At 53.4% G+C, this 12,292-nt stretch overlaps 1 protein-coding gene across 1 annotated transcript in view; it reads right to left on the reverse strand.

The window, feature by feature from the left end:
• SIM2 (SIM bHLH transcription factor 2) overlaps positions 1-12,292 on the reverse strand; it is a 41,866-nt gene that overhangs the window by 25,691 nt on the left and 3,883 nt on the right. The window contains exons 2-3 of the mRNA XM_062174845.1: positions 8,534-8,616; positions 5,637-5,726 (exon numbers count right to left, since the gene is read on the reverse strand). Of these exons, the coding sequence (XP_062030829.1) occupies positions 5,637-5,726; positions 8,534-8,616 (173 nt within the window). The remainder of the gene's footprint in view (positions 1-5,636; positions 5,727-8,533; positions 8,617-12,292) is intronic.

Consider the following 12,292-nt stretch of genomic DNA (forward strand, 5'->3'; position numbering starts at 1 on the left):
TCACCCCTGGCCACTGTCAGTCTTTTTAGGTGTGTGGCACTGCGGATTTCACTGGCGAGCTGTGGGCTCAGGCAGGGAGAGACAAGGTCGTCCAGGGCGGGGGCAGCCCTGACAGTACCACCTCGAACGGCAGCGCAAGCTTAGTGACACATTCTCCTGGGAGCCACCGTCCCAAGGCAGCTCCCGGCCCTCAGCTCTCTACCTGGGACCAGGAGCCCTGCAGACACGAGGGGGCGTCTCCCTGCTCCTTCCAACCCGTTAACACTGTGTGCGTGGCCTTCTTCAGAATAAATCACACTTCTGGCTCCCGCTGAGAAATCTGGCCCCTAGACAGTTCCATTCTCTGCATTATTCATGGAATGTCTTTCCAAGATTACGCAAACGCAGCCACAGACCCCTATTCCAGAATCCTCCGTCACCTCCCAAAAACCGAAAAAAAAAAATCCCCAAATAGGAAGTGTTTGCACTGTCCAATCGTTTCTCCCACCTCCACATATTCACAGCGTAACGGTGATTCTGGTCTGCTTGACCATTGTTTTTTGGAAAAAAGTACATGCATGATGTACCTTTAAGAGAGCTCTTCCCATGAGGGCATGTCAACAAGTGCATGGAAGATGGAATGAAAAGGCAAATTAAAAAAAAAAAAGATAAATTTATTGTGGCACAAAAAATTTAAATTCTTGTCTATGGGGGTCTTTGAAGAGTTTGTGGAAAATGTGTATTATGAAAAAGCTAGGCATGGACTTCAAGTCTTTCAAATGATAATAAACATGTGTTTTAATTCCATTTTTTTCCCCCGAACTTCGGGGCGTGCCCCACGTACGGTACGCTCTGGAAAACTGGCATACGTGCTTAGTAGGGATGAATCTGCAGTTAGGTCTCACGGGAGCTGGAGGTGTTTCTAGAGTGGCCGTCCCGCGGTAGGCGACCAGGGCACGAAAGGAGTTTATCGGAGGATGGAAACCTCCAAGTCTCTCTAGAAAGCAGAGCGGAAATGGTTTTAAAGAAAGAATCTTGGAATGATAAAACAGCCCTGACCTTCACTGGAAATTAGGGTTGACGGGGCGCTTCCTGTACGAGGTACCTGCCCGTGCTCCTGAGCTGCCTCACCACAGACCTTTTTTTAAAGAAATTATGCTTGTCGCTATAAAACTCCCCAGGTCTCATACATCAGCCTTATTAAAACAGACCTTCGATGTGATACTTTAGTATTTGTAAAAACCCTGCTAACTACAAAATGAATGGTCTTCCTACTAAGAGCTTTTTTATGTTTTGCTGAATGGCTTTCTTTCCTGCCAAGAAAATTCCATATGATAAATACAGCACTAAATGGATGGATTCTGTGCAGGGCAGAGCCACTGGGCCCTCGGAACACGCACATTACTCTGCTTGGGGTGTTTTGCTGAGTATGGCAAATTAAGCATTTTAAAATAAGGTGGTTTGGGTTTCAGGGTTCAAGTTATGTCAACAAACATAAAACGCTGTCCTTTCTCTGTATTTGAAAAGCGAAAAGGATTAGTTCTTATGGCTCCAAAGAGCTCTGTCGCCATTTTTATGGTTGTGTTTTTCAGCAATCTCAACAAAAATATTACATTTTTCTTTGTGCAGCTCATAAACAGCTATTGCATACACATCTATATTTATTTGAAAAATGTATATTGGCTACCTAAATGCTACATCATGCAGGCAAATTTCCTAAGGAAATCTGAACCACGGGGATATGTAAAAATGTAGATGAGGCTACTTCAAAAAGGTGTATGGGACAATAGAATTAAAAGATACTTTTGCAATCTGTACATGCGAGGAATTTTCAAAATGTTCATGGAAAATGCAGATCATGAGAAATATGCACAGATTTTCAGAATCTCTTGCACCAAAATAAACTTGTGTTTTAATTCATTTTTCCCTAACCTTTCGAAGTCCCCTCATAGAGCAGGTATCCTGGACTTTCTCCCTCCCTGCCTCAACTATAAACAAAATAATTGTGTTGACCAAAAACACGGAGCTAAATCATGTACTAAACAGGCATGGTTATAGCTCTTTGCTGGCCAAATAGCCTGAGCTGTTCTGTAGGTATGACACATGTGGGTCCATGCGTGTGTGCACATGTGTATGTGTGCCTACACCAAGCGGAGCGTGGGGGTCAGAAACCTCTATTTCCTAACACTTGGACCCGGGGCTAAGGAGTCAACTTGAATTTTGTGGTTGTCTCTTTCACTTTGAAGTATAAAAGTTGGACAACAGCGATCACTTGTTTACTAGTTTAAAAGCACACATACACATAACAAGCTCAAAAGAAGTAGGTGTCTTATCCCAACACTCAATAAAAAGTTAGGGGCCAGGGTTATCGCATAGCAGGTAAATAAGGCTGCCATCTGTGATGCCAGCATTCCATAAGGGCACAAGTTCAAGTCCTGGCTGCTCTACTTCTGATCCAGCCTCCTGCCAAGGCACCTGGGAAAGCAGCAGAGGATGGCCCAAGTACTTGGTCCCCTGCACCCATGTGGGAGATGAAGCGCCTGGCTCCTGGCTTCAAGCCTGGCCAGCCTTGGCCACTCTGGCCATTTGGGGAGTGAACCAGTGGATGGAAAACTCCTCTCTCACTCTCTCTCTCTCTCTCTGCCTTTCAAATAAATAAATCTTTCTTTAAAGGGGGGGTTAATAAGTTTAGTAAAAGGCTGTGCTTTATTATGGATGGGCTTATAACCATAAAGAACCATGTTTGCACCTACACATGGACACTTCAGAGACAAGAGTTCAGACAGTTCAGGCCCAAACCGAAATGAAAGACAAACTGCCACTTTGTTACATTTTCACACACTGCTGGAAGCCCTGGGGGCTTCTGTTCCCGTGAGTGTCCCACAAGGAGTTTCACCCTGACTTAGCGTGTAAGACTGGCCCCTTAGCGAGGTCATGACGTGGAGGACGATTGGAAGTTCTCAGAACACAGAAGAGCACCTTGCAAATACAAGCCAGGGCGACCACCGCTGTCCTCGGAAAACCCATTCCAAAGAGGACTCCGACTTCTTCCCTAACACTTTTTTTCCTAAATCAATCTTTAATTTTAATAACACTTGCATGTTCGCTGTATTAGCTCGACTTTGTGTGAATAACAACAATAATCTAAAAGTGCAAACAACATCGAACAGCAGCGACTGGAGCATCCTACCCAGTATTTCTGTTACCATTTAAGTTAAGAAGACACACACACCCCCACACACACCCATACACACACACTGTGATTCTGCATAGACTTCCTTCTGGGGATTTAATCAGGAACAGGAGGCAGAGCTGAGGGGGAATTTGTTGTGACTTACTACAACAGTGTGCCACGAACACTCCCACATACTTCCACGGGCCCTGCTGGCACTGCATGTTGGCACAGATGCCTGCACAGCCCCACAGGGAATAAACGTGGCCGCAGGAAATCAGCGCGACTTCCCTTTTCTCAGTTTTTCATTTCTGCTGGAAAGGCCGAGACGAGAGTTCGGCTACACTTCCTTGGGAACGGTGGGACACACGACACGGGGGTTCCTTGCTGCCTGACCATCAGCACGGAATCCAATACTCTGACCTGGGAGGATGCTTGGACTCTCTTTGGTGGAGTTGCGATCAGCAGGCGTAGTTGTCACCTCTCCAATATTTTGGTTATTCTTAATTATTGTGGCCATAATCAACCCATCCTATTTCCCCCATAGAAACAGAAAGAATGACAGAGGAATAGGATGCTAGTCTGAGCAGTCTGACCGAACAAATAGGGTTGCCTTGGGATGTGCACGGCCCTCAAGCACGGGCCAGGCCACTCCAGGGACCAAGCAGCAACTTTGTTCTGTCAAGTGGTGTGGATGCCTGAGTTGTGTGTAGTTCGTAAACCACATAAAACGGGTACTTGGATGAGTTTCTCACCACGATCCTCAAAGAGGGCTACAATACCGTTATTTTATAATTTAAGTGATGGTTCACGGAGGGTCAGTATCTACCCTAACAGACCATGAAAACCTCATAGCTGAGTGCATTTCCTTTTTTTTTTGCTTTGTCTGCTAGGGAGCTCAGACCTAAATTAAATATTTGATGTCAGTGACTTATTGTAACAGTTTTGACCTGTCATCGTAAACATGCGTGAAATGTTTTGTTGTGTTTCTGACGTTACTAAACCTATCCAAGTGTTTATCAGTCGTAACTAGAAAAGGCAGTAATGTAATCAAGGTCATTTCTTTCAAGAATAAAAGCCAGCCTGGGTGGAACTAAGGGGAGCCTGAATCATTCTTAATAGGACAAGATGGAAATTCAAAAAAAAAAATCATGGAAAAATGTGGAAATAGTAAATTTCATATTCTCAACAGCATTTCCCACATGACTAGCACGCCACATGAGCATGAGACAGGGAGGTGTAAAACCCAGAGTCCAGTGGGCCGTGTCTGTGCGGTCCAGTCCACAACAGGAGGAAAAGGAAGAGACATCTCCAAACAGCTGGAACCCGGGATTTGCCATATAGGGGTTTGCATAAGAAACGCCCAGGCACACAGACCCACAAGGACAGGCATAAAGAGGCACCTAGTGTTGGAAGGGAACATTGTAAACAAATGTTAACAAGTTAAAAAAAAAAAAAACTGTATTTTCAGAAGAAGGCAAGGAACATGTCAAATGTAGGCTTCCAAATCTGATAATTCGGTTTTTTGAGGAGAATCTCTGAGCCCCATCAACTAGCAAGCTCTCTCTGGGCTTCAGCACACTGGCAGGCTGGTGTGCTACAGACTGGGAGGCTCTCTGGGGCCCATTGTCTGTGTCCGTCACCAACTCCGCTGTGTCCAGTTGTGATGAAAACTCCCAGGAGGTGAAGGAACTCCTAAGACTTTCAGAAGCTCCGCCCACATTTGTGAATGGGAACCATGGGCCAGGCTCCCCCCAGGCCGTGCCCTGGGCCCAGGCAGCAGCTGACTCCTGTCCCAAAGCCTTGGCTTGATGTGGATAAATTAGGTTCACTTTCCCCTAAGGGATGACCAACTCCCTTTTAGAAGATGGTTGCCCTTTTCCCTAAAAATTGGTAATCTTTAGATCTTCAGATATACTAAAGGAACCCGAACCTCGCTGTGCAAAACAGTAGTAAACCGAATTTTACAAGTTTCTATCACAGGCATATAAAATGCTTTACTGAAACGCCCACTGAACTGGAAAAACTCAGGAGAAACGACCCTGTGCTCCATGTGAACGCTCATAAATCTCCCACTCCCCTTTCAGTCTCCCCAAAGCACACGCTGCAGAAAGTCCGTGTCTCCGTCAGCACCCCGCTCACTGCACAGCAGCGCACAACGCATGCGCCCGGCAGCTCCCGTGCACGGCGAAGTCTCCCTCGGTGGGGCTCTTCTCCGCGCCAGATAGTCCAGGGGATTAGACACAACCTCAGAAGTGCCACAAAGACAGACGGATCAAAGATACACGGATCCACTCCCAGGGCAAAAAGGAAGCCAAAGAGTAAAATGTAGCATTGGGGAGATCCCACCCTAAGAGGAAGATTTGGCAATGCGGGATTCCGATCATGCACAAAAGCAGATGTTCACACAGAGGTGGGAGGGCTGTGGAGTCGCGTGCACACTTGGTTTGCTGTTTTGGCTATGGGTAAAGGAGGCAGTACCTACCTGAGACAAGCCCAGGTGCACAGAAGCCGTTTCGGATATGTACATGATTTTGCCATCAGATGCTACCACAAAAACAAATCCATCGAGAGTCTGCAAAAGAGAAGGCGTCGGGGTAAGAGAGGAGAGTTGTGCGTTAGAGTGCGGCTGGTAAGGGTGCTCCGCTGGGAGGAAAAGCATCCCGTGTGATTAAGAACGCACGCTCTGGTGCAATGCCGAAGGGCCATAAGAAAGACACTCAAGGTTTAATTCCCAGGCCAGGCTCTCCAAGGCTTTTAAAGCACTTAGAAAGAATCTTACATCCACATCACAAAATCATGCAAAACATTTGAGAATTCCTATCATGCCCGGTTTAAATGTAGTAGCTTTATTGTTTGGAGTTATTTCAGCACTTAGCACAAATCCGGAGTTCTATAGTACTTGGGGGGAAATCTGCCACTCCACAGACCATTTTATGTCATAATTGGCAATCGCTTATACCACTAGGACACAGGGTTTATTTGCCACACTTTTCTAGTTACCCCTAAGTACCACTTTCATAATAAATTCCGAACACTACCACTCCCCAGGAAATAAAACAAGATACTCGGCTATTTTACTGGACTGTGTCTACAGAATTATTTATTTAGAACTTATAAGAGATCAAATAACCTTAGCAAAATTCAAGGGGAATGAGTATCCACTTCTGAAAAATGAAAGCTATCCAAATGAAATTCTAATTTTGCCTACTTTGGCTAGCCCTCAAAAACACAGAGTGAAATTATAAGAGGTAATTAGGACAAATAAAAAGGTAATGATTATGTATGTCAAGGATAAAAAAAAAAGACTAAATTATTCTTGAGAAAGGAAACTCTTTTATTTACCCATTCAGGTTTTAGATCAAGAACCAAAGAGAAGCAGTAAAGTTGGTGACAGACCAGTACAACCCACAATGCTACCCCCATAAAAATATTCCAAATTAATTTCTGGCCACAATTTCTATTTTTACAGCATATAATTGAAACCAGATCACCTTTGGTTTTTCTAACGCACCCCTCCCGAGGTGTGGGGCTAGCAAAGGTAGCAGAAGTGAAACTTGAAAGATGGCCTTACTTTCTGCAGTTGCCAACAGTTTACTGCAAAAATTCTTGGCCAACTGAACCGTCAGTGCCTTTCCTTAGGTTCGGACTGGAATCAGGGTTCCCACTGAGCTCACGAGAATCATTCCCCAACTAACCCTTTCAGAAACATAAACTGTACAGCCATTCCTCAAGGCAGGAATGTTTTGGGCCATTTTGCTTACTTCTTCTTCTCCAAAATGGTTTAAGAGAAATATATTTAATGGAATGCATGTCTCCCAGTACCCAGGACAAAGGAGTACAGGAGGGGAAAAAAAAAAAAAAGAAAAAGAAAAAAAAAAGAACGATCATAATTAAATTTTAAAAGTTGCCAGCAGTAGCCAAAAAGTTAAGACTCTCGATGGGGAATGCTGAGCGCGCCTTGCTAGCTTCCGGTCACCTCCCGGGCTGCCGCGGGTACGCCGTGCAAGGAACCCGCGCACACGCCGCCCCGGGATCAGAGAAAGAGCGCGCAGCGGCCAAGTCGGGGGCTGTAGGCTCTGCCCGCCACTTAGATGTCCCTGATGTTTAGTGTCACTTGGAACAGGCAAGGGCAGGAGGCAGGCAGGACGCCGCGGCTGAGATGGCGCGGAGCTAGGGCGCACGCGAGGGCGCGAGCCCGGCTCCCGCGCGCCCTTCCCCGCCGGGCCGCAGCCCCGCGCGCCCTAGGTGGCGAAAACGCCGCGTGCCAAAATACTCCTGGTGTCATCTCCCCAGTGCAAACCCCGACCTGGGCATCTGGGGGCAAAAGAGGTTTGCGAAGATCTGCTTTTCCTACAAGCGCAGCTCCTGGCTGACCCGTCACCGCATCCCGCAGCCAACCCCCCATCCACCCCCCACCCCGTTAAAGAAAACACAAACTGGAGACGGGAAATGCAAAACAGTTTTCGGTAGGCATTTTTCGATGGCAGAGACAAACGACGGGCGGAGCGGGGGAGGGGGGGATGAATAGGGTCCTTGACGAGCCTCTGGAGCAGGCGTCCGCAGTGCCCCCTTGCCCACGCCAGCCGCCAACCTGGAAGTGGCCGGGCGCGCGCGGGCGGGGGAACCCAGCCCCAAGCGCTCGCCCCGGCGCCGCGCGCCCCTCGGCTGCGGGCCCTGGACGGGGGTGCTGCGTTCCTGACCCCAAGCCGAGCCAGGTGCGCCCAGAGGCCACCCCACGTGGGCTCTGGGGCTGTACTGTTTGGGTCAACTGGTCTCCGCCTCCTGCTGTGTTACCCGAGACCCGTCCCCTAACCTCGCTGAGCCTCAACTTCCCTCCCTGGGGGCGAAAAATGGAGTTAAAACCCCACCTGGAACCCACCCTAGGTGAACGGTGAAGGGAGATGACACAGTAGGGCTTTGAAAGGAATCTGGCTCGTGGGGCCAACTGTTTCAACATCTTGTTACTGCCGCCGCCTTTGAGCCGCTGCAGCCCGAGCTTACAGCGGATGCACCGGGCTCAGCGCGGCCGGATCTCTCCTTGCCTGCACCAGAGCCTGGCGCAGGGCAAGCGCAGGGCCAACGCTGCCCTGGAAGTGAGGTTGGAAAGGACTTCGCCACGCCCAGGGGAGCCTTTCGGCCTGTGTCTCCGCTGGGCTAAATCCCCGGGCGCTGGCGGGGGTAGGACTGGACCCTGGCTACACCCCAGGATCCCTCCCGGGGCGCCGCCCTCGACCTCCGGCGACCTCTGGCCTATCAGTCTGCCTGGCGCCGCTCGGGGAGGGGGCACCTCGAGGCCGGGTGGCAGCGCTGGAAGGAAGCCCCCCCCCACACACACACCGCCCGCCCTCCACGCTTCTTCCCCGACGCGCGGGGCACTACCTGCAGCAAGTGCGATCCCAGCTCCTTGGCGACGCTGTCCAGGGGTCCGGCGCGGCTGGGCTGTCCCCAGGCGTCTCCTAGACCTGCACGAGGAATAAAGCAAACCAGTGAACCGCAGCGTCCAGCCCGAGGCCAGGACGCCGGGTGGAGCGCGGGGGAACCCCCGCACCCCGCGTCTCCGCCCCGAGCCACCGCCTATGCGCTCGCCTCGCCCATAGCCCTCGGTTAGGAGCAAAAAAGCCGAAGGAGCAAAGCCCGCCGACGCCTCCAGCCCAGGCCCCCTGAGCACAGGGAGCCCGCCAGGCCCCCCAGCTCCCACGGGTCGTCCACGTGTTCACGGCTCTGAAATTGCCGTTTTATTTGAAATGCCACAAAGTAATCTAATCTGCTTTGAAATCGGCCATCCTCGGAGCCAAACGGGGATATAGATTAGACCCGTAAATATTTCCCCAAGGGTCCCACCCCTCCCGCCTCCCCACCCTTCCCCAGCGCCCCAGGCAACTCCGCGTCCGTGGTCCCGCGCCGCCTGCTGCTTCGACCGCCTGTCCTCGGACATTCTCCCTGGGCCTCTTCCCGCACCCTCCCTGGGGGGCTTCCCGGCGGCAAACCCCCAATCTGCCAGCCGCCAGAGAGCCACGTGCACGCTCCACGGGAACTGGGGGGTGTCTGCTGTCACATGATGGGGGTCCCCCAGGCCCTCGCTCCCTGACTGGACCCCCAAACCCCTCCCCAAGGGTACCAGTGCCAACAAAAGCGCTCCTGGGGTCCCCTGCTGCCTGCGCCCTGGGCCCAGCTCCTGTGACCTGGAGGAAGCTCGGGCCCTGCGGGACAGGCGCTCGGTGCGGGCTGGGAGCCGTGCCCGGTCGCTCCACTGAGCACCCGATTCGCAGCTCCTGCCGTTAGCGCCCAGTCCCCGACACTAGGCGGCACAGGCCGCTGACCGCCACTGAGTCCCACCCTCGCCCGCCGAGAGCGGGTCCGCAGGTCCCCAGCCGCCCACGGAGCGCGCATCGCCGGTTTGGGGGAGCGCTGTGGGCCCGCCAGCGGGTTCCTCTGGACCACCCGCCAGCGCAGGGCCACGGGTCGGGAGCCACTGAGCGGCTGGCACCGGCAGGGAGCAGAACGTGGCCAGCCGCGGTCAAGCTGGCGAATGCGGGGAACCGGCGCGGAGCCGCAGCGCCCTGCAAGCGGACAGCCACGAGGGGGTCTCTGGGAGTCTCCGCTCTGGCGCGCTGGGTCTCCCACTGCCCCCGCGGGCGCCCGGAGCACCGCGGCTTCTGCAAAGCTCCATCAGAGGTGAAACCCGCACCCCGCGGCGCGCGGCTGAGCCCGTAGCAGCCCCGCCGCTGCGGGCGCGTATTCTTCAGTTTCCTGGGCGCTGGGAATCAGAGGCTTGTCCGGGCCTCCCCATGGGGAAGTGGCCAATTTCCGCGCGTCCTGGTTTCCCAGATCCCCACGCAGCTCGTGGCTCCCGGCTGCTCAGCCTCCACCACGGGAGGAGGGGTCTTCACACCCCCTGAACAGGTTACCCGTGACCACACCGCACAGGTCCTTCCTCCGCTACACCCGGGAGGGCAGCCTGGTGGCGGTGGCGTTTACTCCATTTAACCAGCAACAGAAAATACCGAAAGTCAGAAGTCCCGGGGTTTGAGTGAGGAAACAGTGTAATAAGGATTCAGGAACTGATTTCTGAAAGTGGACACGTGCACCCTCCGCTGCCCTGCCTCTGGTCCCTTCCCAGCGAACCTGTCCTCCCCCGGTGGCAGCGGAAATATTTGGGGGCCCCTGGGCCTTTGGGAATAACCCCCAGACCCCGCTGCCCTGCCCAGCGCTCCCAAAAGCCTTGCCGAAGAACCCGGCTCTACCGACAAAAGCGCTTTGAGCTCACGGGACAATTTTCCCTGTCATTCAAATACCCCCACGCTTCAAGAAAGCCTGTTCGCGTCCATCATTTTAACTTTTCCCAAGTAGCTTCCTGATGCCCCCGCTGTGCCGGCGGAGCTCTGGCGCGCTCGCCCCTTTCCGACCGGGACAGGACTGTTTCCCCGAGCACTCCCCGCCCCCCCCAACACACACACACCTCACCCCGGCCGGTGGCGCTGCCAGCTCTTCCATTAGAAACCGCTGTGGGCGAGGTCCTTTTACTAAGCCCATAAAAATCTACTTCGGGCTGAATGCAGAGAGACTAAATAAGGTAAGGTTTGCAAGGGGAAAATCGTTTTGATACTGTAAAGCGCGATACATAGCCAGAGAGCCAGCCGCTGAGCCCGTGGCCTTTATCTGCACCGAACAAAGGACTTTATTTATTTGAAGAAAAAAAAAAATGGAGGGGGGGGGGGTACAGAAAAAGTCTGAGTTTAGCAGTGTTGGTGGTCTGGGGCCAGGAGATCCTGGGAGCCCCTGGCAGCCAAGCCCCCTGTGGGTCTGGACTCCCCCACCAACGCGTGTGCGCGCGCGCACACACACACACACAGCAAGTTTCTGGGGGACCCTGAAGTTAGGGGGCATGAGCGGCGGCTCAGTCAGCCCACAATGCCCGCCCCCCCGCCCCTCATCAGTGGAGGCGCCCCCCTTTCCCTCTCGGCCTCCTGGAGTTTGTGGGTGCAAGCACTCTGCTCGGTGTCCTTCTGAACCCCAAGGGACCACTGCCTAAATAGGGTCCCTCCTCTGTGCGCACTTGGTTAGTCAGTTAACAAACTGCTCCTGAACAAGTGTTGTGTAGGGGTCCCAGCCAGGCCAGGGGGTGCCTCCAGACACAGGTCACAGATTAAAAACAGCCGGAGGTCACACAAATGAGACATCTGGGAAAGAAAACCACTCCTCGCTGGGGGGCCGGCTGGGACCCTCTGGGACCAAGGGGCACAGTGGAAGGAGCCAGCCTCCCCTCTTTCAGCCGAGCGGCCACTGTGACCCTGGGTGCAGCTGGGAGTCCTGGCCTGGATTTTGGAAGAATACCAGGTTACTGGCCGGTCTCTCATTTCCTGGGGGTAACCTCTGGTATCTAAAAACGGTGACCAAGAACCCCCACAGGCACCTGTGAACATGGAAGACAAGGCTCTGGGAGAGGGAACACCCAGCACCCCTGGCAGGGAGCTGGCGGGGGCCTGCAGGGGTCTCACCTCCCTGGCTCGAGGTGCCCATCCTGCCAGTGGGCCGGTCTGAGCTCCAGCCGGGCCCTGACGCTAACCTTTCCAGCGCTGGCGGACTTCCTCCGCTCTCCCACTGCCCCCTCCCTCCAGCCTTCCCTGGCCCCATTATCCCAGACCCTCTTCCTCCCTCTCATCGCGAGCGTTGGGGAGCGGAGGGCTTGTCTCTGGGGTCCTCGGCTACCCCAGCGTGCGAATTACTCCCAAGTCAGACGGGGAAGGTGCGCAGTCCCCAAGGTCGCTTGGGAACGCCCCCGCCCATCACCCCGATGGCACTCACACTCAATCCGGAGCGCGACCACCTGCGGGGCTGGGGGCCCTGGGGGCTCCGTTCGGGGGAGCTAGGAGCGCCCGTGGCTCCGGCTCCCATAAGGACCCTCTCTGGCCGTGGGATCCGAGACACAGTCGTTATATAGGGGTTCCTGCGGCGCACTTCGCCCACTCTCCAGCCTCAGAATCCGGTTATCCTCTGAGCGCCGCGGGAGAACCGGGGTGAGGGGCAGTGAGGGGCGACGCCCCAGATCGGCCTCCCAGAGGCCGGCGGGGCCGGGAACAAGAGGCTTCAGCCCCGACTGCCCGTTCTTGGACAACCGATGGGGTCTCCGCGATCGCC

Source organism: Lepus europaeus, chromosome 2 (assembly GCF_033115175.1).
Source record: "Lepus europaeus isolate LE1 chromosome 2, mLepTim1.pri, whole genome shotgun sequence".
NCBI lineage: Eukaryota > Metazoa > Chordata > Mammalia > Lagomorpha > Leporidae > Lepus > Lepus europaeus.